This window comes from Brassica napus, chromosome C7 (assembly GCF_020379485.1).
Source record: "Brassica napus cultivar Da-Ae chromosome C7, Da-Ae, whole genome shotgun sequence".
NCBI classification, from domain to species: Eukaryota; Viridiplantae; Streptophyta; class Magnoliopsida; order Brassicales; family Brassicaceae; genus Brassica; species Brassica napus.
The window spans coordinates 38320008-38344045 of record NC_063450.1 but is presented as its reverse complement, the minus strand read 5'-3'; the positions used below and the strand labels follow the sequence as shown (position 1 = coordinate 38344045).

The window sequence follows — 24038 nt, the reverse complement described above, 5'->3', positions numbered from 1 at the left end:
TGCATCATTCTTCATTTTTGTTTAAATTTATATTATTAAAAAAATTAAACAATCACATTAAATATATAATAAAAAAATTAGATTTTTTCTTATATGTTATATTTTGAATGTTTTAAAATGACTTTAAATTACAAAAATGAGGAAGCCTTATATGTTATATTTTTTTAAAACGACTTTAAAATACAAAAATGATGACATTTTATATGTTATATTTTTCTTATATGTTATATTTTGAATTTTTTTAAAACGACTTTAAACTACAAAAATGTAAGTTTTCCTTAAGTAAACGACTAAAAACATTAAAATGACATGTATCAATTCGATGGTTGATTTGAAAGCTTTCAAAACTATATGAAAGATAAAAGTCAAAATAATTTAACTGTGGAAACAATACTGTTCACTTTTTTTCAAGAATGTGTTCGATGGAAAAAATAAGGTTTTTATGTCATAATTTGTTTAATGTTCACTAGAGAACATTATATTAACCTAAAATATAATAAGTGTGTATTCTTTCCTTAAATAAAAGTTATAGAATTATCTAATATGATTTACGTATATATGACAATTAATGATTATGAATAATAAAGATTTGATAACAATTTTTGCATCCTTCTTCATTTTTATTTAATTTTATATTTAAAAAAATAATAAACAATCACATTAACCATATAATAAAAAAATTAGATGTTTTCTTATATGTAATATCTGGAATTTTTTAAAATGACTTTAAATTACAAATATGAGAAAACCTTATATGTTATATTTTTCTTAAAACGACTTTAAAATACAAAAATGAGGACACCTTATAGTTATATGTTATATTTTTCTTATATGTTAGATTTTTTCTTATATGTTATATTTTGAATTTTTTAAAACGACTTTAAATTACAAAAATGTAAGTTCTCTTTAAGTATACGACTAAAAACATTAAAATGACATGTATCAGTTCGATGGTTGATTTGAAAGCTTTCGAAACCATATGTAAGATAAAAGTCAAAATAATTCAACTGTGAAAACAATATTGTTCACTTTTTCAAGAATGTGTTCGAGGGAAAAAATAAGGTTTTTATGTCATATTTTGTTTAATGTCCACTAGAAAACATTATATTAACGTAAAATATAAGAAGTGTGTATTCGTTCCCTAAATAAAAGCTACGAAATTACTTAATATTATTTACATATATATGGCAATTAATGATTATGAATAATAAAGATTTGATAACAATTTTTGCATCCTTCTTCATTTTGTTTAATTTTATATTATTAAAAAAAATAAACAATCACATTAACCATATAATAAAAAAATTAGACTTTTTCTTATATGTTATATTTTGAATTTTTTAAAATGACTTTAAATTACAAAAATGAGGAAACCTTATATGTTATATTTTTTTTAAAAACGACTTTAGAATATGAAAATGAGGACACCTTATATGTTATATTTTTCTTATATGTTAGATTTTTTCTTATATGTTATATTTTGAATTTTTTAAAACGACTTTAAATTACAAAAATGTAAGTTTTCCTTAAGTATACGACTAAAAACATTAAAATGACATGTATCAATTCGATGGTTGATTTGAAAGCTTTCAAAACCATATGGAAGATAGAAGTCAAAATAATTCAACTGTGAAAACAATACTGTTCACTTTTTTCAAGAATGTGTTCGATGGAAAAAATAAGGTTTTTATGTCATAATTTGTACAATCCGATCAACCCATGATGTATTAATTATAGTTTTGTTCCATTATTTTTAATAAAAATTGATCCGATCAATCGGAAAGAAATTATATAATAACAACAAAAAATATTTTATATATATAAATAAAATGATCAAATATATAAAAGAAACTATCGATAATATATACAAATAAATTCACCATGCCCTATTATCCTAGTACAATATATATAAGATATCTATTGCTTATTCGTGAGTCGCGAAAACATACCGAGCTAGAAAGAAAGAAAGAGGTGAAAAACAAACCAACCCAATTCTCTTGAGCCCCAACCCTAATTTCGACGATCTCATGACGAATGACAATCAGATCAAATCTCTCCACCGCAAACACCACCGTTCCTCCTCATCCTCCGACGAAGCCGATAAATCATCCAAGCGCCACAAGCACCGTCACCACAAGCGCCACCACCGACACCGCCGTGATAAGAAGCGCGAAGATGAGATTCCATCGGGAGAAGATGAGGCTGAGCTGATGGATGTTACTCCGATTGGAGTTAGTAACGGCGGTGGTGGGGATGACGTTGAGGAAGGGGAGATTCTAGATGAAGAAGAGCTCGCGAATGTCAAGGCACCAGATTCTGATGGCGAGTCAGGCGAAATCAAATCCGATCAGATTCAAGACAATGATTTGGTCTGTTCTAATCGCCCTCTTTTACTTGCCTTTTGCTTATAGATTCTGCTTGGATGCTGGGATTATAGGGGTTTGATTGAAACTATAGGTTGTGTTTTATAACTCAGTATCCAAACAGCTTTAAGCTGAAATTATTATAAAAGCCTTGGTCTTTGAGAGTTTTTTCTTTAGATAACCTGAGTGTTTCAATGCATATGTAAGAAAGCAGTTGCCCTAGGCGTTCAATGGAGACTGATGGGCTTTCACTTGATTTGTAAGAACTGGTTTCGCGATTATGTTGTTGCTTCTTTATCATTTTTTTAATGTGTTCTCATGCGTTTTGTAGCTTGTCCATGGGTTTACTGGTGCTCGAAATGCCGATACTTCTAATGGTGTTCTGACTCGTGAATCCAAAAGGGAGGACAAGAGGTGGTATAAAGAATCTGGGGGTCCTTCGGAGAGAGTTGGAAAAAGAAGTTGTGATAATGGCAGGAGTTCGTTTTCTTCGGAGAACTCTGAAGAGAAGCCTAAGAGTAGTAACCGGTCTCTGACGGAGAGCCGGCAGTATAACGAAGTCCGTGCGCGGAGTAGATCTAAGTCAAGGGTTGTTGCGGAGGATGAGTTTTCGGTCAGAGGAAGACATCGCGACTCTAGTAGGGAGTATCGTCATGACAGAGTTGACTCAAGGAGGAGCGAGAGACGTGGGCGATATGAAGGATATGACAGGGAATATACTCGAGAAGACGTGGAAAGAGAAAGAAGTAAGGAGAAGGATATGTACAGGGAAGGAAGCATTCGAGATAGGGATTCAGAAGGAAGTAAACGGAGAGAGAGGGATATTGATCGGAGGAGGGAAAGAGAACGAGAAGAAAGGAGGGAGATAGAGGCTGACCGTGAAAGGCGAAAAGATAAGGAACGGGAGCGCAGCATTGATAGGGATAGGAGAAGGGAGAGGGAAGGACGAGATAGAGACAATGAAAGAGGTGGGAGCGTCGATAGGGAAAGGAGAAGGGAGAGGGAAGGAGATTATTTACGAGACAGAGACAATGGAAGGGGTAGGAGTAGAGACAGAACCAGATATGATAGCCGAGAGAGGATGAGAGAAAAGGAAAGGGAGAGTGACAAAGATAGAGAAATCCAGGCTGATAAGGAGAAGCATAAAAGTGTTGAAGTGGACAACGGTGAAAGGTATTCTTTCAGTAACCCTATCCCTTATAAATGTTCTGTTACAGACGATACACCTTTACTACTTTGTTGGGTGCTTAAATATTTTACTATTAGGTCGAAATATGAGAATGATCAAGATGATAATGACAAAGAATTTATATGGAAATCTCCGGAAGAAATAGAAGAAGAAGAATTAAATAAAATCAGGGAGAGCATAGAGAAATTTAAAAAGAAGCCCGAGCAGCAAAGTGAACTTATTTCGCAGGATAAGGAGATAGGTAATTTTTTCAGACTTCCGCTCACTTTGGTATGCGTGAATGGCTCTTTTACTGAAAGCTGTAATTAGTTTGTGGTAGGTTTAGTTGATTGGTTTCACTTGCACTTGTACAAACTTCTTGCAGTCTCACTGAGTCTTTTGTTTCTGTGCCAGATTTCGTTCAAGAAAGCAGTGCTCCAGATTCGGCTTCTTTTGCAGTTGTTACAGATGCTAATGCTGGTGCAGCCAAAGCTAAGTCGGACTTCGACCCTGTAGTTAGTGATGTTGCTAAAACCTCATTAACAGCTGGTGGGCCACCTAATATGTTTGGAATTTCAAACTCGGAGAAAACTCAAGCTCCAGCAGGGCTTGGCGAAGGTAGCCCAAAGGTGGGTTAGCAGAGGATTTCTTATTGTTTATTTGGCTTTAGTGTTGTGTGTGGTTGTGAGTAATATTTGGGTTTATGTTTACACTATCAGTTAGTATATATGTGGTGATGTTTCTCGATCTTATATTTTTCAGAGTGAAAGATCAGCTGACATGTTTCATGATGATATATTTGGAGAGTCCCCAGCTGCTAATCAAAAAGTGGTATGTAAGCTCAATTACTTGGCAATTTTACGTCTTTTGAGTTTTGACCTTACCTTATTCTAACAGATCACTAAACTTCTGATGCTATCATCTTAAGATTCTCCTATTTCCATGGATCTACTAGTCAGATCCTCATCAAACCTGTTGATTCGTGTATAAGAGAAATGTTTGTTTGTTGTGTGATGGTTTTATTATTTTCTTCTCGCCTTATATAAAGCTTTCTTCTTATAGGATCACATGCGAGGGAAAGGTGATGGTGTTCCAATGGTAAGGAGCGGGCTTCATGACAATTGGGATGATGCAGAGGGTTATTACAGTAAGTTTGCTCTCTTTCTATTTGTTTAAACCAGTTTATATTGTAGTTTTTGACCACTTCATACACTTCATGTTATTCTCATCTTTTCAATTCGTATAAGCCCTTCTGTGAATTTCATCGTTAAAATAGTGTCTTGTCTCCTGTTTAGGCTATCAGTTTGGCGAGCTAATTGACGGCAGATATGAAGTCATTGCTACTCATGGAAAAGGCGTTTTCTCTACTGTCGTTCGTGCGAAAGATTTAAGAGCTGGACCAGCTGAACCTGACGAAGTTGCTATAAAAATTATTCGTAACAACGAGACGATGTAAGTGGTGCATTCTATTGGCGCTGACTAAGTCGTTGAATTCATATGCAATATCTGTTTTATCATCTTTATGCTTTTGTGACTCATTGCTTTATCACATTTCGTGTAGGCATAAAGCTGGCCAGACTGAGGTTCAGATATTGAAGAAGCTGGCTGGTGCTGATCCAGATGACAAGCGGCACTGTGTTCGTTTGCTTTCAAGTTTTAAGTACCGGAATCACCTTTGTTTGGTGTTTGAGTCGCTCCATTTAAATCTTCGAGAGCTCTTGAAGAAGTTTGGCCGTAACATTGGCCTCAAACTGTCTGCTGTTAGGTCGTATTCAAAGCAGCTTTTCATTGCCCTTAAACATCTGAAGAATTGTGGGGTTCTTCACTGCGATATAAAACCTGACAACATGCTGGTCAGTTATACGTTTCTGTGATTGTCTCATACTTGATCCATGAGCTTTCTAACAGTTGACAATTTCTCTGTTTGTCTAGGTGAATGAGAACAAAACCGTGTTGAAGCTTTGCGACTTTGGTAATGCAATGTTTGCTGGAAAAAACGAAGTCACGCCATATCTCGTTAGTCGCTTTTACAGATCCCCTGAAATCAGTAAATTCTATCTGCCTTGAGAATCATCATATTTTGGATTGTTAGCGAAGATTTGATTGATTAATTGCCAAATAATATGTAATTGAAACTTCTATTTATTCCATGACAGTTCTGGGGCTGGCTTATGACCATCCACTTGATATATGGTCGGTTGGCTGCTGTCTATATGAGCTTTATTGCGGGAAAGTTCTTTTCCCTGGCGCTACAAATAATGATATGTTACGCCTTCATATGGAACTGAAAGGCCTTTTCCCCAAAAAGATGCTTCGTAAGGTAAGCGTTAAAGTAGATTTGATATAAAAATACGCCTTCTCAGATGACTGCTTTCCTTAACGAATTTGAAAGAAGAACATAACATCTAAAGTAGAGCTCTAGTTTGTATATTTAAGAGAAGCAGTTCTTCTATGCTTTTACTTATGTTTGTGCTTTCGGTTTAACAGGGAGCATTTATTGATCAGCACTTTGATCACGACTTGAACTTTTACGCTGCAGAGGAGGACACTGTTAGTGGGAAGGTAACAATCCAGTCCTTATGTTTTCTCTGGGATTCTGCAGTTTGAGAGTAATTTGTTATCTTTTCCTTTTCAGATGATGAAGAGAATGATTGTAAATGTAAAGCCAAAAGATTTTGGTTCAATTATTAAGGGTTACCCTGGTGAGGATCCCAAGATGTTAGCTCATTTCAGGGATCTCTTAGACAAGATGTTCATCCTTGATCCAGAGAAGAGACTGACTGTGTCACAGGCATTAGCTCACCCATTTATCACTGGCAAGTGAAACCATGTTGCCGTTTTCTCTTTATCTCTGTTATATCAAGAAATGCCGTTGTCCTAGATATTTTTGTACATTGCACATCTTAATTTTAATTTGAGGTTCTAATCTTTGAACTGTCTCCATCTTCCTTGTGCTGCGTGAGAGCATTGGTTACAATATCGGCATGGGTGATGGTGTTTTGGTGGAGTTCTCACCACTGCTATTCTCAATGGGAATTTACTGGTTTTATTGTAAGACAACCTGCTAATGGTGCTTTCTTTCTTTATACTGCTGTGTAATCTCATTGTAGAAGTCTATGTTTGGAAACATTCCATCCGAATAAGGAGAGGGCCATTCTGAATCATATTTTAATTATATGAAAAAACTCTGTGAATATCATTTGTTTTAGTGAATTGCTTCATTTTCTCTTTTGGTCTTCTTGAGGGGACTGATGTTGTTTTTCTCCAGGAAAAGTACCATCGCTTAGAGAACACTTCTAAAGTCTTTCAATGCTTTAAAGGCACACAGGAGAAGGTACAATGGTTGTCTATTGGGAGTAGTGTGAACATTTTGCATCTGCATCGGTCTATTAGTTTGACCTTAGTAGAGATTCTGTTGCTTGAATAGGTCTTAGAGTTTTGCCCCCTCCCTGTTTTAGTTTCTTAAACTGTATTTGGCTGCAGTTCATGTTGTGATGGTTTAAGTTTTGCCTGAAACTGTTCTTTTTTTTTTCTTATTTAGTTATCCGTTTCAATATGCATGTTTACCTTTTGTTCTTCTATAGTATTCGTTTTTTTTGTTTGTCTAGTGTTTGTGTGTTTCCATGTTATCTGATAAATTGTATTATTGTCATGACGGAGGTTTCGCTTGGAGGAGAGTGCCGCACAAGAAAAAAAAAAGTATTTAAGGTATTGCAATTAAATTGTATCTCCTTGATTTCTTTGTCCAATTAAATAGGCCTCTCTTTTGACTCCATCTCCTCGTGGTTTAGTTCACTAACTGTGACTTCTATCATTGTAGGGCTGTTCTCTCTCCTCCTGCAAGTTTTGTACGTTTGTCGAGCTGTGTGTGCTATGTGCTTCACCTCAATGATATGGCCACAACTTTAGTTGCTGTGGATATTTTACCTTTTTATTTGTTAATAGCGCGGTAGAGGTCTTTAGGTTTACGAAGTCATGGTAACTAAGGTCAGACTGCAAGGGAAATAGTGATTAAGTTAACCTTTTCATGTGTTACCAGAAAAAAAAGTTAAGACCTTTTCATTGGATTTTGTGAGCATTTTTTCATTGCACAAAGTCTTCATTCTTGATTTCTTTGGAACATAGAAGTTTTGTCAATGTAAACTTTGCAAGTAGGCCGATTCAGTTTTTGTGTTCTTGTTAGTGCATAGTTAAAAACTTAAGATTCTGGAAGGTCATAGGAAAGAAGAGATATAACTTTGGTGATGATTGTGAATCTTGTGATTTAAATTCATGTTGCTTTTGATTAGCTATGTTTCTTTGTTTTGTGTTATTTTACTGTCTTCATTGTAGCCGAAAAGAGATTCATATATGCATCGTTCCATTGTCTTTTTGTTTGTGTTGATTCTCAGTGTATTGACAGTGTAATCCCCAAGCTAATTTAAGTCATTGTCTCAGTTGCATAAAGTAGGATTGGTTTAAAAATATAAGTTTAGTTTTAATTAAGTCCATCTAATGGGACCGGATTAACAAGCAAGGACGTGACACGCTCAACGGTTTTCGCTTTGTCGGGACATCCATGACCATCGCCGTATTGGTACATGCACTGCGACATGCGTGCCAGGTTAACTGCGGCTTCCACAAAACCTCGAGACAGTAACAATGAAGTGCGTGCCGTTATTGTTTCGGAGTTAATTTCATCCCACGTGTCACAGATCATCTGCTGCACGTGTGCATGTGCCTCTTCCTCCGACGCTCCCGTCTCGTGCATGTAACACTGGGCAGATTTGAGAACGTCTCCTCTCGCCAATTCCTTACATATCAAATAAACACATTCATTCGCTAGCATACACGGATATAAACCATAGCCTAACATGTGCTTATATCATTTTAATTATTTTTACAATTTTTAATATAAGGTTTGTTGTTTGTAATTTTGAGAATAGCTGAATGATAAACTTAACCAGCAGCCAAAGCTTAATCAAAAGCAAATGTTTTCTTTACCAAATCTGATCTGCTAAAATCGAAAGCGTTTGAAGACTATCCTGTGTTGTTTAGTTAATAGCAAAATGTAATTGTGAACACATAACGACTATGTTTTAGAAGATATATTGTTTACCGGCGAAGTTCCAAGGTCATTAGCCAGACGAAGGATGGTGGCCGCGCATCGGACAATTTCTTGACGGTGTTGAGACAAACTTTCCAAGATTTGAACCGATATTTGGTCAGAGAAAATGCAGTAAAAGTGAATCAATATTGTTGGGGCAGAAATTGAAATCCAAGCATTTTGCATGTATTCTTCCACGCTTGGTTTGTATCCTTTTTTGTACCACTTTGCTTCAACTAGATATGTATTACATAAATCTGCCCACTAATTTTCATAAAAAGAAATTAAAAGAACTCTAATAATATTTTCAGTTAAAAATTATTATTTAAACTTAACATAACTCTGCCCACTAAGATTTACAAAAATTGAAAGAGAAAACTATAATAGTTTTTCAGTAATCAATTAAACTTACCGATTTTTTTAGAAAAGGGATGACGTCAATATTTTTATATTTAAGAATGTCACATCCAATGCTGTTGATTTCATTGAACAGAATAAGAAAACACAACCTCATGTACTCGGGTAGCTCATCAAGACGATTTACATCCCAACTGCACCATATTTACACGATTGTTTTCTAAATAACACTTTTGAACAAAATATCAAAGAAAATAAACGCACAATCCTTATAATTTATCAGCAATATATCGTTATTTTTAATAAAAATCGGAGTTTAAACCATGGTATTCATGAAAATCTCTTTGTGAACATGTTTCAGTTCGATAAATATATTTTTTTTCCAAACAAAAACCGCAATAATATTTAGATATCCTTAATTTTCAATGCTCATTAATATTTTTTATAATGTACCAAGTAAACGAAAAAAAATTTGACTAGTAGAGCCCTCACTTATCAACCAAGTCAGTGAAAAGTTCAAGCTCTTCAAGAGTGCCATATATATCGTAAATGTCGTCAATGGTTGTAACAAGTGCATTGACTATACTCATGATCCGTCGTATATTTCCAAATTGAGGTTCATATATTAATCCAACGGTCCAAAAATAATTCTCGACTATTCTGTCTCTTACAAAAGGAAGTTGGTTAACCAAACACGTTTCCTTCCACCAGCTTCATGTAATTAAAAGGGAGAGGATTAGAAGTAAAATTTACAATAGATACCATGCAAGATATGCATCAGTAAAATATATTGCTTTTATTAGTCTATAGTAATACCTGGAAACGTATTTGAGATCTTCTTGATGAGCAATTTGTACGATATTGAAATCGATTTTTGCAAATTCGAGCAAGACAATATTCATGTCATGTTTCTTCTCGTACACAGCTATGTACCATCTCGTTTCTAGCCTTCTCATTCTCCAATGGTACGGCATTTCTAGCGCATGAATCGCCTTCTCACGTACCTCAAGGTTGCATGTTTCACCATCATGACCACTATCAACAAATTTTCTTATTTGTTCTGTCGCAAAAGGTCTGATGACTTCACGCAATTTAGTATCCGATTTCGTGGGGAGATATGAAGCTTCATACAAAGATATGATACTATTTATATCGTCACCCTTGAACGTTTCACTTTCTATTTTGTTGATTATCACATCAAATATGTCTGAAATAAGCCGGTTAAACGGCCCTTTTAGCTAATGTGATGTTATCATTTAGAAATTATCATTTTTACTATGAAAAATACTCTAACCTTCTGATACATGAAAACCATGTTGTCTAAGTAGTCGGATTTCGAGGGACGTTGCATGCAAATCTTCTTCTTTGTCATATTTCCTGATGCTTCTTCCATTTTGATGATGAAACTCCATTAAAATGTTATTTATTTCTACCTCAAAATGATATGAAATGCCAAGTTTTTGCAAATCGTCTATGAGCTCTAATTGCTCGAGACGACTCCTTGTCTCAGCACCAAGCATCTTCCTCACTTTTTCCTTCAACGAATCTCTAGCTATCACTTTCTCTTGATCTTTCTGTATGCATCGTAATTAAATCTTAAAGACTAGTATTAAAAGACATGTTAAAAAAAAAGAAAAACAGAAACTAATAGATCAGTGATGCATGTTTAATACGATATCCTCGTAGACGTAAATACCGCATATTTATTATTGATAGAGAGGAGATAGCTATGGTCCCAAGGAGAAGGCTGATAGTTGCCGGAGCGTCGACGGCGGACATCAACAGAAACATTATCCGGCGTCATTTTGGTCATGGATCTGCATATGAAACTTGGAAGACGGAAGTTATTATGGGTAATAACATTTTGGTAAATAAGAGCTGATGTCATATATAAACTAGCCATGTATTTAGACTTAAGAGTATTATTTCGTGGGTGGGACTAGACAGACGACACACATTCGTTTATATAGAGACAAGAGTGAATTATAAGCAAAAGTTTTCAAGTTTGGGATCATAGCATAAACCGCAGAGCATAACCGGTTCTGAGATTTTGAAAAATTTAAATGTTAAATTTTTTTATTACAAATTTAAGAATCTATATTTATTTCAATTATTTTTATAATTTTGAAAGTTATAAACCAATGTTTCACTTACATGTATGTCCAGGACCGGTCGTGTGTAGAGTCCACACTAAATTTCCGAATTCATGAATCGGGTATTAAATCATTAACTTATGATTTTTTTTTTGCCACTAAGTGATGCAAAATGTTTAGTAATATGAAATACTAATATCAAGACTAGCTTTAGTGAGAAAAATATGTTTTAAGAGATAAAAACAAACATGAGATCTAACCAAACCTAATTGTCACCCGCATATTAATTATTTTGTATCATTTTGGGCAATGTTAGTCAACAAAGCAATGACCCCTTTAGGTAGAGTCACTCGCATGTACAGACATGAAAGTTGAAATCAAATCAAATATATTTTTCTCCGAAACCTAAATACGTATACCTCATGATTCTCGTGGTGTCGGTTCGTGTCAATATGTCATAATTTGGTTACTTTAGGAAATAAAACATGGCCCGCTCAGGTAGAGTCAGTGGCATGGGAAATAATATCCATATCATTTTGGGTAATCTACAATCAAGCTTAGATAAGTATTAACTGATTGCTCTTCACCGAAAACAATATTCTTACTGAATAGTCATCGCCATGCGCCACACACAATCGTGATTATGTGTTTCAGTCAACGGTACATGCTATTTAGCGGGAGAAAAACATACGATGAAAAGGTGAATCACCTCAACCTGCATCAATCCTTGCACACAACATCGACAAACAAATCAGAAACATCATCCCGTTGATAAGAGGGTTAGGGGGAGCTCAAATGGTTCGCCAGTAGATAATCCAAAGTGACAAATATCAAATAGTCTCTATTGTAACCAAGTGTTAGTAGTCCAGTGGTAATTTTTTGGAGCTTGGTGTATACCCACATCAGTTTTAGGTTCGATTTTCCCCAGAAACTAAATTATCATCACTTGGTTAGTCTGGGCTTGGACTTCCAAGTGGTTTACAAGGTGGATCATAACAGATGATCGGTTCACTCCGACATTATATAGTCGGAAGGTATTCCAAACTCGGGTCAGACAATGTGGTAGCACTAAGTGTGTTTCTCCCAAAACCGACCGGATCAGCGGATATGGTTTATCAAAATTTTCTGTTGTTAAGTCTGTTATTTTTAAAAGATCACGCTACAATTTAAAAGTAGAATTGCATTAAAAAAAAATTGAGATGAATAAATATAACATTTTCAAATAAATATATAACTAAATGATCATTGGGGTTTTCAATGCTTTTCTTACAAAAACTATTTTAAAATATGTCTTTACAGTGGTTTTATTAGAAAAGAAAAGATCTGAAGGTTATAGAAAACATTTTAAAAATGTTTTTGGCGGTTTGAAAAGAATAATGGGAAAAGAAAGAAACTTACCATAACCTCTGATATACCTTCTCCACTAAACTCTACTCCTTACCGTGATTTAGCTTGGCCAGGAACTCATCAATTCCAGGAAATAAGAAGACATCATCAATTCCAGGAAATAAGAAGACCGAGTCCTTGCATAAGAAACGTGGTGTTCTAGTGGTAATTTAACTTTGCTGCTGTTGGACCATTTGGATTTTGGACATTTGAATTACAGTTCAGATATTTAAATTCGCGATGGGCTTGTGGAAAATTCTTGTCAACAGCAGGGTTGATTCTTGTAATTAGTAGTTCGTCAACTTGGGAGAAATAAAAGGATAACACTCATGTCAATGCAAGAAGGGCTAATGGAAAAGCCCAATTTTTTTCTTTTCAAAACCCAGTAATCTGAACCTAATGGATCGTAAATCTCCTTGGTATTACACCAGGAAAGGTAGGTTTCTCGTGGTGTCTTCAACAATTCAACTACGCTTTTATGTATATCTTACAATACTAATGCTCACGCAATATCTTCTTTTTGTCAGAAAAACTTACACGAAAACTGTGGGTAGTAGCAGCTTGGTAAACAAGAGCTGAACCCTCACGTAAAGACATAAAGTAGGCATTTATTTAGAATAGACTTGAGTGACGTTCATACCTTAATAATTAATATATTTAGGTATTCTTGAATGGTGGACTATTTGAAAAAGGCTTTTATTCGAAAAAAATTGCATTACAGATAGAATATTGAAGTCGGCGAAAAGACTTACGAAATTGTCAAGACTTTCTAGATTGCAAAGGTAAAACGTTGTAAACCGTAATCTAGCTGATTTTGTATAGACTGTGAGTGAATCGTTTAGACGACTTCTCTATTGTATTTATACATGAGTAAGTCGGCCAACCTCTTTATTTTCTATGATGTTTCGTAACGCCAACTTCTTTTATTCTTTTACACTGTTTTGTTATCAAGTTTTAAGTACGTTGACGTAGATAAACCAAAACCAAATTCATTGTTAGATTACTCTGAGTAGGGAGTAAAACCTATCTCCAACATCTTAAAAAGTTTGTTTTGTTGTTGTTTAGTTTGGTTTTAGAACATACGCTACAAGAAAACACATGCTTAACGACGAAAATTAACGAGGAAAAACAATCCTCGTAAATTTGCGTCGAGTTTACGACGAATTTACGTGAAAAACTAAAGTCATCGTTATTTCCTCGTAACGTAACGACAAAACTGTTTCGTCGTAAAGTGGATGTAATTTTACGAGTATTTTACGAGGAAAAACTATTTCCTCGTAAATACGACGTAAACTTTGCGTGGTATTTACGAGGGAATAGTTTATGTGTATTTAGCGAGGAAATTTTTGAATCCACCAACTTCATAGGTGTTACACGTTTTTTTTGCCCACCTAATTAATTTTCGTCGTAAATTCATAGCAAAATTACAACTACCAGATTCGAATTTTCCTATAAATATGGATGTTTGAACATCATTTTAAACACACCAACAACAAAAAACGTGAAAGAAAAAAAATGGCTGGCTCCGGGACTATTTACGAGTTGCGGAAGTGGATGTATATGCATAGAGATGCTAACGGGAGAGTGACGAAAGAATACCTTGCGGGTCTGGAGACATTTATGCATCAAGCAGATTCAACACCGCTCGCCCAAGAAAGTGGTAAGATGTTCTGTCCTTGTCGGAAATGCAACAATTCGAAACTGGCAAACCGTGAAAATGTTTGGAAGCATTTAATAAATAGAGGTTTCACGGCAAATTACTATATCTGGTTTCAACATGGAGAAGGTTTTAATTATGATCAGAATGAAGCTAGTAGTAGTAATAGCAATTTTCAGGAAAAAGAACCGGTTGATCATCATTTGCATAATGAACATAGTTACCATCAGGAGGAGATGGTAGATTATGATAGGGTTCATGATATGGTAGCTGATGCATTCGTAGCTCATGATGAAGATGAAGAACCTAATATAGATGCAAAAAAGTTTTACGAAATGTTAAACGCGGCGAATCAACCACTTTACAGTGGTTGTAGAGAAGGTCTCTCTAAATTGTCGTTAGCTGCTAGAATGATGAATATTAAAACTGATCACAATCTACCTGAAAGTTGCATGAACGAATGGGCGGACTTGTTTAAAGAGTATTTGCCGGAAGACAATGTGTCTGCTGATTCTTATTATGAGATTCAGAAACTGGTTTATAGTCTTGGGTTGCCTTCGGAGATGATAGATGTTTGCATCGACAACTGCATGATCTATTGGGGAGATGATGAGAAGCTAGAAGAATGTCGATTCTGCAAGAAGCCACGATTCAAGCCGCAAGGACGGGGACGTAATAGGGTACCGTACCAAAGGATGTGGTACCTACCAATTACAGACAGATTGAAAAGATTGTATCAATCAGAGCAGACTGCTGGAAAGATGAGATGGCATGCCGAGCATACTCAGACGGATGGTGAGATGACTCATCCATCAGATGCAAGAGCCTGGAAACATTTCAACAAAGTACATCCAGATTTCGCTAGCAATATCCGGAATGTGTATCTCGGATTATGCACAGATGGATTTAGTCCGTTCGGAATGTCAGGGAGACAATATTCATTGTGGCCAGTCTTTCTTACTCCATACAACCTGCCACCGGAGATGTGCATGCAACGGGAGTTACTATTCTTGACCATATTAATACCTGGTCCGAACCATCCAAAAAGGTCCCTGGATGTTTTCCTACAACCACTGATAAAAGAGTTGAAGGATTTGTGGTCAACAGGGGTGAGGACGTATGACTGTTCAACGAAGACGAATTTTACGATGCGAGCGATGCTTTTGTGGACCATAAGTGATTTCCCTGCCTATGGGATGTTGTCTGGATGGACTACACATGGGAGATTAGCTTGTCCATATTGTAATGGAACGACAGATGCGTTTCAACTGAAGAATGGTAGGAAGACAAGTTGGTTTGATTGTCACCGTCGATTTCTTCCCATTGGCCATCCTTACCGAAGAAACAAGAATTTGTTTAGGCACAAAAGGGTTGTGAGAGACACTCCTCCTCCATATCTAACTGGAGAACAAATTGAAGCGCAAATCGACTACTACGGAGCTAACGAAACAGTTCGTTGGGGTGGTAATTGGCATGTCCCTCGTAATATGCCAGATTCTTACGGTGTTCATCACAACTGGCACAAGAAGAGTATATTTTGGGAGTTGCCATATTGGAAGGATCTTCTTCTGCGCCACAACCTCGATGTGATGCATATAGAGAAGAATTTCTTTGAGAACATCATGAATACAATATTGAATGTCCCAGGGAAGACAAAAGACAACATAAAATCGAGGTTGGACTTGCCGGATATTTGCTCAAGAAGCGAGTTACATATTAAAAGCAATGGACAAGTTCCCGTTCCGATATTCAGATTATCTTCAGAAAAAAGTCGGTGTTGTTCAACTGGGTGGCATCAGAAGTGAAGTTCCCCGATGGGTATGTTTCGAATCTCTCTAGATGTGTTGAAAAGGGTCAAAAGTTCTCCGGGATGAAGAGTCATGATTGTCATGTATTTATGCAACGACTACTGCCCTTTGCATTTGCGGAGCTACTTCCAACAAACGTACATGAAGCACTTGCAGGTACGTAGTGTATTATATCACAATAATTTACAAAATAATATATGACTAACAATGTGTTTAATTTTTTTTTGAATATAAAAGGCATTGGAGCATTTTTCAGGGATCTGAGCACACGCACTCTTAAAGAAGAAGTTGTGGAACAGCTTCAGGAGAACATTCCCATCTTATTGTGCAACTTGGAGAAGATATTTCCTCCCGGATTTTTTGACGTCATGGAGCATCTAGCTGTCCACCTCCCATATGAGGCATTGCTTCGTGGACCTGTACATTACGGATGGATGTATCAGTATGAGCGAGCCATGAAATATTTGAAGGGAAAAGCAAAGAACCTCGCCAAAGTTGAAGGTTCTATAATTGCTGGAAGTTTGACGGAAGAAGTTTCTCACTTCACATCGTACTACTTTGCGTCAAAAGTACGTACACGGAGAAGAGCTCCAAGAAGATATGATGATGGTGGTGTTGCGCCAACATATGCAGTTGCTGGTGTTCCAGACATCTTTAGCCAGATTGGGCGACTCGGTGGGAAGTCTAAAGAGGTTTGGTGGTCGAGTGAAGAAGACGCTCATAGTGCACACACCTATATTCTACTCAATTGCGAAGATCCATTGATGCGTTATTTTGAAAGGTAACATATATTGACACTTCGAAACACATATAAGTATAATTAATTGTATAATTGCGAGAGATTCATTCCTATAAAATGTGATTTTACAGCCTATTTGTTTCTCAAGTCGAAGAAACATTTCCTGGTATATCCACAAGTGACGTAGACAAAAGGAAAGATCAACACTTCATTAAGTGGTTGCGGAATCAGGTATTAACTAAAACGTTTTTTTCATACATTATCTGTATTTCATTAACATTCTCTTTATTTTTGCAGGTTGATTATGACGACGACGATGCAGATTATCCTAAGTGGTTACACGAAGTAATTCAATCTCCACTTGTAAAGGTCACCACATCACAGATGTATTTCACACGAGGCTATACTTTTCATACATATGACTATGGTAGACAGCGGGCGACCAGTAACTATGGAATATGTGTGAAAGGGGAAACAGATTTCTACGGGATCTTGACGGAGATTATTGAAGTCGAATTTCCAGGGATACTGAAGCTGAAATGCGTCCTCTTCAAATGTGAATGGTTCGACCCCGTCGTCAACAGAGGTGTTCGGTCTAACAAATTCGGTGTAGTTGATGTCAACGGTGGACGAAGGTACAACAAATTCGAGCCTTTCATCTTAGCTTCACAAGCAGACCAAGTTAGCTTCCTTCCATACCCTCGGATGAGAGATTCAGGTATAAATTGGTTAGCAGTGATCAAAGTTACACCTCGAGGACGAATCATCAGTGGAGAAGAACCACCATTGCAAGAAGAACAGATAAATGAAGTTGAGGAACCTGAACAAGAAATTGATGACATCCTTCTCATTGATCCGCATAGTCACGAGTACGAAGATCTTACCGATGATGCCATAGACGAAGCTGTTGAAGACGAGTTTAATGAAAATGATGGTGTTTCTAGTGATGACGAGAATGTCGATGTATCCGATTGATGTATTTGTTTTATGAATAAGATGAGGGAGTTTGTTTTATGAATAAGATAATGTGGGTTTTTTTTTATGAATAAGGTAATGCCGGGAGTTTGTTTTATGAATAAGCAAATGTGGGAATTGTGGTTTGGAATGGAAATAAAGATGGGGTTTGGAGTATATGAAGTAGAAAATAAGGAATATGGGGTTTGGAGTATATGAAGTAGAAAATAAGGAATATGGGGTTTGGGGTTTCGGATTCAAGGGATTTAAACATAACACTCGTTAATTCCACGTAACAAAAAATCGTCGTAAAGGACTCGTAGGTCAACGAGGAAATAACGAGGAAATATAAAAATACAGAACGCGGGACTCGTTAATTTCACGTAGGACAAAATCGTCGTAAATACCACGTACGATGAATTCGTCGTAAAAACCACGTAGGATGAAATCGTCGTAAATACAACGTAAGACAACGAGGAAATAACGACGAAACCTAAAAATAAAGATGGGGTTTGGAATATATGAAGTAGAAAATAAGGAATATGGGGTTTGGGGTTTCGGGTTTCGGGTTTTGGGTTTCGGGTTTGGGGTTTGGGGTTTGGGGTTTCGGGTTTTTGGTTTCGGGTTTCGGGTTTAGGGGTTCGGGGTTTCGGGTTTCGAGTTTGGGGTTTCGGGTTTAGGGGTTCGGGGTTGGGGTTTCGGGTTTTGGATTTCGGGTTTCGGGTTTCGTGTTTCGGGTTTGGGGTTCTAGGGATTTAACCATAACACTCGTTAAAAATAACGACGAAACTTAAAATTAAATATGGGGTTTGGAATATATGAAGTAGAAAATTAAAGATGGGGGTTTGGGTTTCGGGTTTCGGGTTTGGGATTTCGGGTTTCGGGTTTGGGGGTTGGGGTTTCGGGTTTCGGGTATGAGGTTTCGGGTTTCGGGTTTCGGGGTTGGGGTTTCGGGTTTCGGGTTTGGGCTTTCGGGTTTGGGGGTTGGGGTTTAGGAATAACGACGAAACTTAAAATTAAATATGGGGTTTGGAATATATGAAGTAGAAAATTAAAGATGGGGGTTTGGGTTTTGGGTTTCGGGTTTGGGCTTTCGGGTTTCGGGTTTGGGGATTGGGGTTTGGGGTTTCGGGTATGGGGTTTCGGGTTTCGGATTCTAGGGATTTAAACATAACACTCGTTAATTCCAAGAAAGATGAAATCGTCGTAAATACCACGTAAGCATAAATCGTCGTAAAGACCACGTAACCAGAAATCGTCGTAAAGACCACGTAAAAAGATTTAAACATAAAACTCGTTAATTCCACGTAAGCATAAATCGTTGTAAATACCTCGTAGTGTAAAAACTAGAAAAAAGGGAAAAGGATCAAAATACCAGAATAACATGTGGCAAGACTTCAAGCAATTATAATACGTAAGTCTCGCCCACATGAATTCTAATATCTTATCCTTTTCCTATTTTTTCAAATATTTATAATTTGAATATGATTTTGCTGAGGAATGTGATTTCAGATAGGTGTGTGATTTGGGAGTTTATGTGTGGTTTGAGAATGAGAGTTGTGGGTATATTTATAGGAAAGCAAGCCTCGTTAATTCCACGTAGGCAAAATCGTCGTTAATACCTCGTAAACAAAAACACGGGCCTTTGTGATTCCTCGCAATTTCCTCGTAAAAAAAAAACATGGGCCTTTGTAACTGCTCGCTATTTCGTCATAAACTTACGACGAATTTGCGACGATATGTAATCTTATATATACACCCGAGCGCTCACTCTTTCTTTCCTCTCTACTTCCTCTCTACTTCCTCTCTACTTCCTCTCCATTTCGTAGCAATGGTAAGCCTCTCTGATTCCTCTCTAATTTGGTTAGTTTAGGATAGATTAGGTGGTTAGTATAGGGAATTTAGATAGGTTTGCGGATTTTATGTTATTTAGTGTTGATTAGGTGGATAATGTTGGGAAATATATTGTTGATGTTAATTTTATAAATTTCATTTTTTTCCCAGGTTCGAAAAGGAAGACTTACTGCCCATTACAGAGAGATCTTCGGTGAGCCGGGTAGTCGTTTAGACCCGGCCTCTTCTTCCGCTCCCAGTTCTTCGGGCCAGGAGACTGTCCCCGAGACTCAGTACACTCAGAGAGTCTCTGGGTCTACTTCTTCTAGTGCACCATTGGCTCCTCATGTGCCTCCTCCGATGTCTCCTCCTGTGCCTCCTCCGATGGCACCTCCGATGGTCGCCGATATTCATCCTGATCTGATGGTGCCTCCGAGTGCTCCTTACTCGCAGTACACTGTAGAAGACATTCTCAGTCTGCCAGGCAGAGAAGGTTTACCAGTCATCGACCCAGACCGACCAGACGGAACGTTGTGGTATGTTGCATTAATTTTTTTTAATTCGTTTAAATTTCTTTTATAACATTAAAAATAATTTATATTTTAAATTTGTATTTTCCAGGTGGGGGGTTGACGGATGTCTTGCATCGGACGTAACCGACACGATCAAGGGTTACTTCTCCATGACACATCCAAACTGGAGTAAGACGCCTCACTACGTCAGAAAGACGTGGTTCAAAATTTACGCTGTAAGTTTCTATTAATTAATTATATATATTTTAATTTTTTCATGATTTATATATATACTTTCTAAAAAACTAATTGTTAATTTATTTTTTCCAACAGCAAAAATATAATTGGGCCTTGGGGATCACTGAGAGGGTGAGGAAGAAGTTTAACGCGAAAGCGAAAGTTCGCTTGTTGGACACGGTCTCCAACTGGAAGGGTGACTGGATCGTGAAGGGGTATGAGCGTGGCAAACCCGCTGAGCTCACCACAGATGTGTGGGATGGCCTCATCCGTTATTGGCGCCTTCCTGATTCCATTAGAATCGCCCAGGCTTGCTCTAACTCCCGTAACACGGTCGATGAGCACGGGAACGGGCCGATGCTTCACACTACGGGCCAAAAACCCCACGCCGGTGTCCGTTTGGAAATGGTAATTAAATATTTTATTAAATAATTTTTTTAATACATATATTAATTTATTCTAACTTTCTTAACTGTTTTTTAGGCCAAAGAGACGGGACATCTCCCGTCTCTTATGGAACTTTACGAGAGGACCCACAAGAACAAGGCGGGCGTATTTGTAGGTGGCAAGTCCGAGCAAATCTACAACGACGTAGTTGCTCGGGTTGAAGACCGCCAGACTCAGCTGACCCAGCAGTCTACTGACGGATTACCCGTCATCTTATCCACACTTGAAGTGGATAAGATTTACGAGGAGGTAAATTTTCAAAAAAATTAATTTTTAATTATTCATTTAATTTAACTTTAAATTTTTACTTACAATATTTATTTTTTGTTTTTAAGGTTGTCCCTAAAAAAAAGGGACGGACGTTGGGTATTGGTTCCGTCAACGATGTTCCGAGAGCGACATCGTCTTATGGTCAGCGACGGGATGATGAAGTCACGGAGCTGCGTAGAGAGTCCGCTCAGCTGCGTAACGAGTTGACCGCGACAAAATCTCGTATGGGTGGAGTCGAGGGCTTCTTGGACGTTATTGCGGCCACAAATCCGGAATGGGAATCCATGTTGAGGAACATGCGACAACAACATCCCATTCAAGGCGAGTCATCCGACGTACATAACGAGGCGGATGTTACGAGGAGGAGTGATGAATTCTACCGGGCGATGAACGACCCTTAGTTTTTTTTTTGGTTGTTGTATTATATAAATTCAAAACTTATTTATATATAAAATATTTTCATATTGATTTATTTTTATTTTGAATTTTAATTTATTATTAAATTAAATAATTTTAATTATTTTTTAATTATATTTTTAAATTCTGTAAAATAATAAAAACAAAGTAAATTCGTAGCCAATGTACGACCTCTTTACGTGGAAACCTTACGAGGAAATGACGAGAAACATTTAACGAGTATTTTACGAGGAATCATTTACGAGGAAATAACGAAGAAAAGTTTACGACCATTTTACGAGGAAATCATTTCGTGGTTGTTACGTGTATTTTGCGAGGAAACTCTTTCAAGGTATTTACGTGTAGGTTACGAGGAACTATTTTCGAGGTATTTACGAGGTATTATAGCGACGTCCTTACGAGGAATATTGACGTGGTCTTTACGACGAATCGTGCTACTTCGTCTTTACGACGAAATATATTCCTCGCTAAGTTACGACGAATTAGCGAGGAAATATGTGTTACGACAGACGTGTAACGAGCAAACGCGTTTCCTCGCTAATTCGTCGTAAAACCTCTTTTACGACGAATTAGCGAGGAAAACCGCCCTCGTTAAGATTATGTTTTCTTGTTGTGATATGCAGACAAGAAAATCTTCCAGCCACCAATCTTCCAACCGTTAATCTCTTTAGCTAGGCTGCCCCTTCGGCTTTGTTTGTAGTGAGCCTCCTACAATTTTAAATTTTCTAATGATAGGCCCTACCAAGCACTAACATTTAAGCGGTACTTTTCTGGTTAGATGCAGAACAACGTGGAATTTATTGAGTCCAGTACTACTCTATTCTAAATGGTACAAATCAAGTTTGCGTTGTCTAATACATAGACTCCAGTACTGGTATATTAAATGGGTACCAAAATCAAGTTTGCGTTTCTTTATAGAACCGTAACCCAAAGAAACGAGAAATCGTTACAACCAAAACGCAATTTCGGAACTGTAATTTTGTAACATCCCCGGTTTGTAGTTTAAAAGAATCGATTTGACTATATATGTCATCAAAGTGCACTTATTTTTTCGTCACACATCTATTTAGAACTTCAAAATTAAGTGTGTTTAAACTGGAATAATAAAAAGATGGGTAACCTATAGGGAAATACTTTTCGATACTGTGGAAGAGAGACGAAACACATAGAAATGTTACGTGGTGATTGAGGGATCAGTAACAGGACTTTCAAAGTTCCAAAAAATTAACGCATCAACCGTCTCATGAATGGGCCCATGGACCGAGTGAGCGGATGTGGAAAGCCAGTAGCCGTGGGCGGTTGGGCATTTCAATTTGGTATCAGAGTTAGTTAGCCATCTCGGTTCTGACCCGAGAGGCATCTTGAGACCTGTTGTGGTGCGTAGTGCTGGGAAGCAGGTCGGATCCGCCCTGCGGCGGGTTGGCGGTTTTCTTTTTCAAGAAAAAATTGACCTGCATGACCCGTAAATAAGATTTAGTATATCTGCATCCGCCCCGCTTGAGTTAGCGGGTAATCCACGGGACCCGCAGATCAAAAAAACTAAAGTCAAAAATATTAAATTTCTATTGTTAGTTATTTTTTTTTAAATTATGAAAATTATATATTGAAAAGTAAATAAATATTTTATTAAAAAACAAACAAATAATTTTAATTAATATATTGATATATTATTTATTATTTATAATTAAAATTTAGATTCATTTAATTTTAATTTTCTTAAAAAAATTTGAATTTTGCGGGTTGGCACATATCCGTGGATTTAAATATGTTGACCCACATCCGCCCGCGTCTAAAATCTGTGACCCGCACCCCCCCCCCCTCCCCCCCCGCATCAGAAAAAGTTTAACCCGCCCCGCGGTGGGTCGAGCGATGCGGGACCTGAGGATTTTGATTCATTTTCCAAGTGGTGCGAATTGTAACGTCCCGGTTTGTGGTATATGAAATGGTTTAATAGAATTGATTGGGCTACCTGTGTTATCAAAGTGCAGTTATTTTTTCTGTCACACATCCATTTATATAAAAGTTAAGTGTGTTTTGGCTGAAATAGTGAAAGGACGGTGACTTATGAGAAAGTGATACACGATACCGTTCAGATGAGGCCAAATCACGGGGAAATATTATGTTGCGATTGTAGGACCAGTGAAGAAGACTTTTGCGGCTCCAAAAACTAACGTACGGCCCGTCGTACGAAATGGAGGCCATGGGCCGAACTTAACCGTGGGCGGTCACGGAGCATTACATTTTTATTATTATTTTAATGATAAACTTTACCATTAAACAAAGATCTATATATAGCATTTTCTAGTTTATAAAATAAAACATTGTTATCTCATATCTATTTTTTTTAAATAAAACATTTCAAAATGATGTTATCTCACATTACATCATTTCTTATTTTCTAACGCCAATGATGCTTCTGGTCGTCGGCGTCGCCTCTCCTTCCTTTCAAATCTATTAGTTCATTCTTTCTATCTTTTTTCATGTCTTGTAAACCGTTTTTTGTGATATTGAAGAATATGCCAACTCTGGCTATGTGAGCGAATTGGTCTTCCTAATATCTCTTTTCCGATGGTGAAACCTTCGTTTGCAATGTGGCTCTGATAATCTCTGTAGATCAAGTTCAAGCTTATGGATCTGAATCTGTCTCACATAATACCCCAAGAATCTTTTTGAAATCCACTATTTGCTATCATTGTCCTCTTATGGATATA

The 24038-nt window shown here is 37.0% G+C and overlaps 2 protein-coding genes across 8 annotated transcripts; one reads left to right on the top strand and one right to left on the bottom strand.

The window, feature by feature from the left end:
* The first annotated feature begins 1922 nt into the window (after nucleotides 1-1922).
* LOC106382004 (serine/threonine-protein kinase prp4) lies at nucleotides 1923-7819 on the top strand. Of its 5 annotated transcripts, none has more exons than XM_048762809.1 (15): nucleotides 1924-2369; nucleotides 2695-3536; nucleotides 3630-3793; nucleotides 3946-4160; nucleotides 4294-4362; nucleotides 4594-4678; nucleotides 4827-4983; nucleotides 5093-5384; nucleotides 5464-5578; nucleotides 5688-5851; nucleotides 6019-6093; nucleotides 6167-6582; nucleotides 6800-6865; nucleotides 7192-7239; nucleotides 7352-7819. In XM_048762809.1, the coding sequence occupies exons 1-12, from the start codon at nucleotides 2028-2030 to the stop codon at nucleotides 6353-6355; spliced, it is 2709 nt and encodes a 902-aa protein (XP_048618766.1). In that variant the 5' UTR covers nucleotides 1924-2027; the 3' UTR covers nucleotides 6356-6582; nucleotides 6800-6865; nucleotides 7192-7239; nucleotides 7352-7819. The 5 variants fall into 5 exon arrangements, with proteins under 5 accessions (XP_048618767.1, XP_048618766.1, XP_048618764.1 ...); XM_048762811.1 differs by adding an exon at nucleotides 2578-2622 and having other exon boundaries at nucleotides 2128-2369; nucleotides 2695-3793; XM_048762810.1 differs by having other exon boundaries at nucleotides 1923-2369; nucleotides 2695-3793; nucleotides 5464-5547.
* On the bottom strand, nucleotides 7415-11114 carry LOC106382005 (1,8-cineole synthase 1, chloroplastic). Of its 3 annotated transcripts, none has more exons than XM_048762812.1 (7): nucleotides 10671-11114; nucleotides 10269-10548; nucleotides 9791-10181; nucleotides 9467-9685; nucleotides 9030-9168; nucleotides 8630-8881; nucleotides 7415-8323 (listed from the first exon to the last, which is right to left on the bottom strand). In XM_048762812.1, exons 1-7 carry the CDS (start codon nucleotides 10875-10877, stop codon nucleotides 8009-8011), a joined length of 1803 nt encoding a protein of 600 aa, XP_048618769.1. In that variant the 5' UTR covers nucleotides 10878-11114; the 3' UTR covers nucleotides 7415-8008. The 3 variants fall into 3 exon arrangements, with proteins under 3 accessions (XP_048618769.1, XP_048618771.1, XP_048618772.1); XM_048762814.1 differs by having other exon boundaries at nucleotides 9791-10097; nucleotides 10671-11113; XM_048762815.1 differs by lacking the exon at nucleotides 9467-9685 and having other exon boundaries at nucleotides 10671-11112.
* Nucleotides 11115-24038: the final 12924 nt, after the last annotated feature.